General features: G+C 32.0%; 1 protein-coding gene across 1 annotated transcript in view; it reads left to right on the top strand.

Moving 5' to 3' along the window:
* HELRODRAFT_179173 (hypothetical protein) overlaps positions 1 to 3,060 on the top strand; it is a gene marked incomplete at both ends in the record, with an annotated part of 17,321 nt that overhangs the window by 4,921 nt on the left and 9,340 nt on the right. Inside the window, 2 exons of the mRNA XM_009028010.1 lie at positions 1,906 to 2,017; positions 2,542 to 2,692. Coding sequence (XP_009026258.1) covers positions 1,906 to 2,017; positions 2,542 to 2,692 — 263 coding nt within the window. The remainder of the gene's footprint in view (positions 1 to 1,905; positions 2,018 to 2,541; positions 2,693 to 3,060) is intronic.

The following is a 3,060-nucleotide window of genomic DNA, read 5'->3' on the forward strand; positions in this document are numbered from 1 at the left end:
CTACTACTACTACTACTACTACTACTACTACTGCTACTACTATTACTGCTACTACTACTACTACTACTGCTACTACTACTACTACTACTACTACTACTACTACTACTGCTACTACTACTACTACTACTACTGCTACTACTATTACTGCTACTACTACTATTACTGTTACTACTACTACTACTACTACTACCACTACTACTACTACTGCTACTACTACTACTACTACTACTGCTACTACTACTACTACTACTGCTACTACTACTACTACTACTACTACTGCTACTACTATTACTGCTACTACTACTACTACTGTTAGTACTACTACTACTATTACCATTACTACTACTACTGCTACTACTACTGCTACTACTACTACTACTACTACTGCTACTACTACTACTACTACTACTAAAAGTAATAATATTGCTGCTGCTGTTATTTTTGCTGCTACTATAGTAAAGTTTCTACCACTACTATTCCGTTAGTAATATTTTATATATATTCGAACCCACTCGGCCACGAGATCTCACATTTTTGCTAGTACAATAAAACTTACTACCGCCAAAACCACCGTTACCATTTTTATTACTTTGACCACTACTACTATTAATTCTATATTATAACCACTCCTAGCTGCTACTTCTATAACTACTAATATTACAACAACAACAACGGCTTCTGTTGCTACTACTACAGTTGCAACTAACATTACTTATGCTGGAACGACTATCATTGCTATCTAATTTATGCTATCAACCGCTACTAGCGTTACTACTACTACTGCTACAAATATTTCCTGCTACTATGTATTATCTCTTAATTGTTATACTTCTTTTTTGGAATATTCCCGCTAATGTTGCTGCTGCTTTAGATATTTTAAGAATGTTGTTGGATGTCTCTGCTAGGCGGTGCTCATTACTTATATCAATATTTTAATCTTTCTTATATTTCAAATTGTGCCTAATTTTAACCGTCATTACAAGATGAATTTTACTCTAGTAGGTATATTAGCAGCAGTAGTATTAGTAGTTGTAGTACAAAAGATATTTAAAAAATGTTTTAGTAGTAGTAGTAGTTGTTGTAGTAGCAGTAGCAAAGTTAGAAGTAATAAAAGAAGTAGTAGAAGTAATACTTGTAGTATTAGTTTATTTTCTTTATAAGGCATCTCTGCCAAGCGCAGAACTCCTTACAGCATACACGTTAATTAAGCTTTTGTTCCACAGAGGATGTGCTTTCTACACTACCATGCAACTTCTGTACATATCAAGTACGCACGCACGAGCACCGCATCACACACCTCGCAAGCTTGGGAGAGTTTCTTGGGTTTCAGACAGAGAGTAATAACATGACACGCGAGCTCACTCGGTGACCAGTACTACTACTACTACTAGCATTGGGGCTGACTGACCGGATATCATATACTACGTTAGAGGTAACAAAAATGGCTCCTTATCGTCGTTGCTGTCCCCAGTGACACGAATGTTGCTACAAAGGAAGTTGAACGACTAAGCAAATATAAAGACCTTGAGATCGAGATTTCGAGTATGTGGAAGACAAAAACACGCGTGATTCCAATAGTAGTTGGTGCATTGGGAACAGTACATTCCCAGGGGCTGCTGAAACATCTCAATGAACTGCCTGGAAAGGAAAGTGTTGCACCAGTGCAGAAGATGGCCCACTCGCTACTGCCCACATACTTCGAAGGTTTCTACTAACAGGGAACTAAAATCATACACCACAGTAATCCGCTAAACTTAATAACTATAATGATAATATAATAATAATAATAATATTATAACAACAACAATAATAAATACTATTAAGAAAATTATAACTATTAAATATTTATACAATGATAAATATTACTTTCCGTGAAAATGATATTCGTTAAAATTAAAACGACAGTTGGGACACGCAGGGTGACTTCACGACCAACCAGCCCCTGCCCTCAGTTAAGATCAAACTCTGCATGGAAACCCAGGGGCTGCTCAGTCTCGATGATAAGGAACTGGGAAGGGTTATTTTATTATTATTATTATTATTATGTTAAATTATGTTTATGTTAAATTAGGATGTTAATGATGTTAAATTATCCATTATTTTAATCTTTTCATTTTATATTTAATTGTAATTAATTTTATTTATATTTTGGTTTATGAAGAAATAAAAGAGTTCTCATTATTAAATTCAAGACATTTTACTATATACATATATATTTTAATTTTGATTATCATTGACAATTATTGTTTCTTTCATTTCATGTATGTTTTTACGATGAAAATAAAAAGGTGTTCTCATTATTATTATTATTATTATTATTATTATTATTATTATCATTATTATAAGAATTTGTATAGCGCTAATTCGAAAGCACCATCAGAAAAATGACTGAAAAAAAAAAAACCATCACCATTAAAAAAATCGTTCTCACCATCATCTCAATGACTTTCCATACTCTCGTGATAATAATTATTTATGACAAATTACGGCTTTTATTATTATAATTATTCATTTATAGTATATTATAAATATTACGATCAGGTGATACTGAACCCCACTGTGACGACCCTGAAGAACCCCGAATGGTGCGACATGACCCCAGCCAGGAACTGCCCCGATAAGAACCTGAAGATCAAAGTGGCCTGCAAGATGGACAAACCACAAAATATGAAGCACAGCGGGTGGGTAGCAGGTTGTTGTGATCACCTGATCAAAATATAAAATAATAATAATAATAATGGGAACACTTCTTTTATTCAATCAAATATCATAAAACATACAGAATAATACAATATTCAATATATATACAAATAAAAATCCAGATAAAATACTAATAAAAAATAATCAAGTATACGATAAAACCCTATTACTCATTATCATTTGACAAGTGCAAATAGGAGGCTTATTTATAATAATAATAATAATAATAATATTATTATTATTATTATTATTATTATTATTATTAATATTAATAATATAATAATAATGGAAACTTTTTTTATTGGAACTCAAAAAACTAAAATCAAATTTATTAATATATACACAATCACAGCAAATAAT

This window comes from Helobdella robusta (assembly GCF_000326865.2).
Source record: "Helobdella robusta unplaced genomic scaffold HELROscaffold_52, whole genome shotgun sequence".
NCBI classification, from domain to species: Eukaryota; Metazoa; Annelida; class Clitellata; order Rhynchobdellida; family Glossiphoniidae; genus Helobdella; species Helobdella robusta.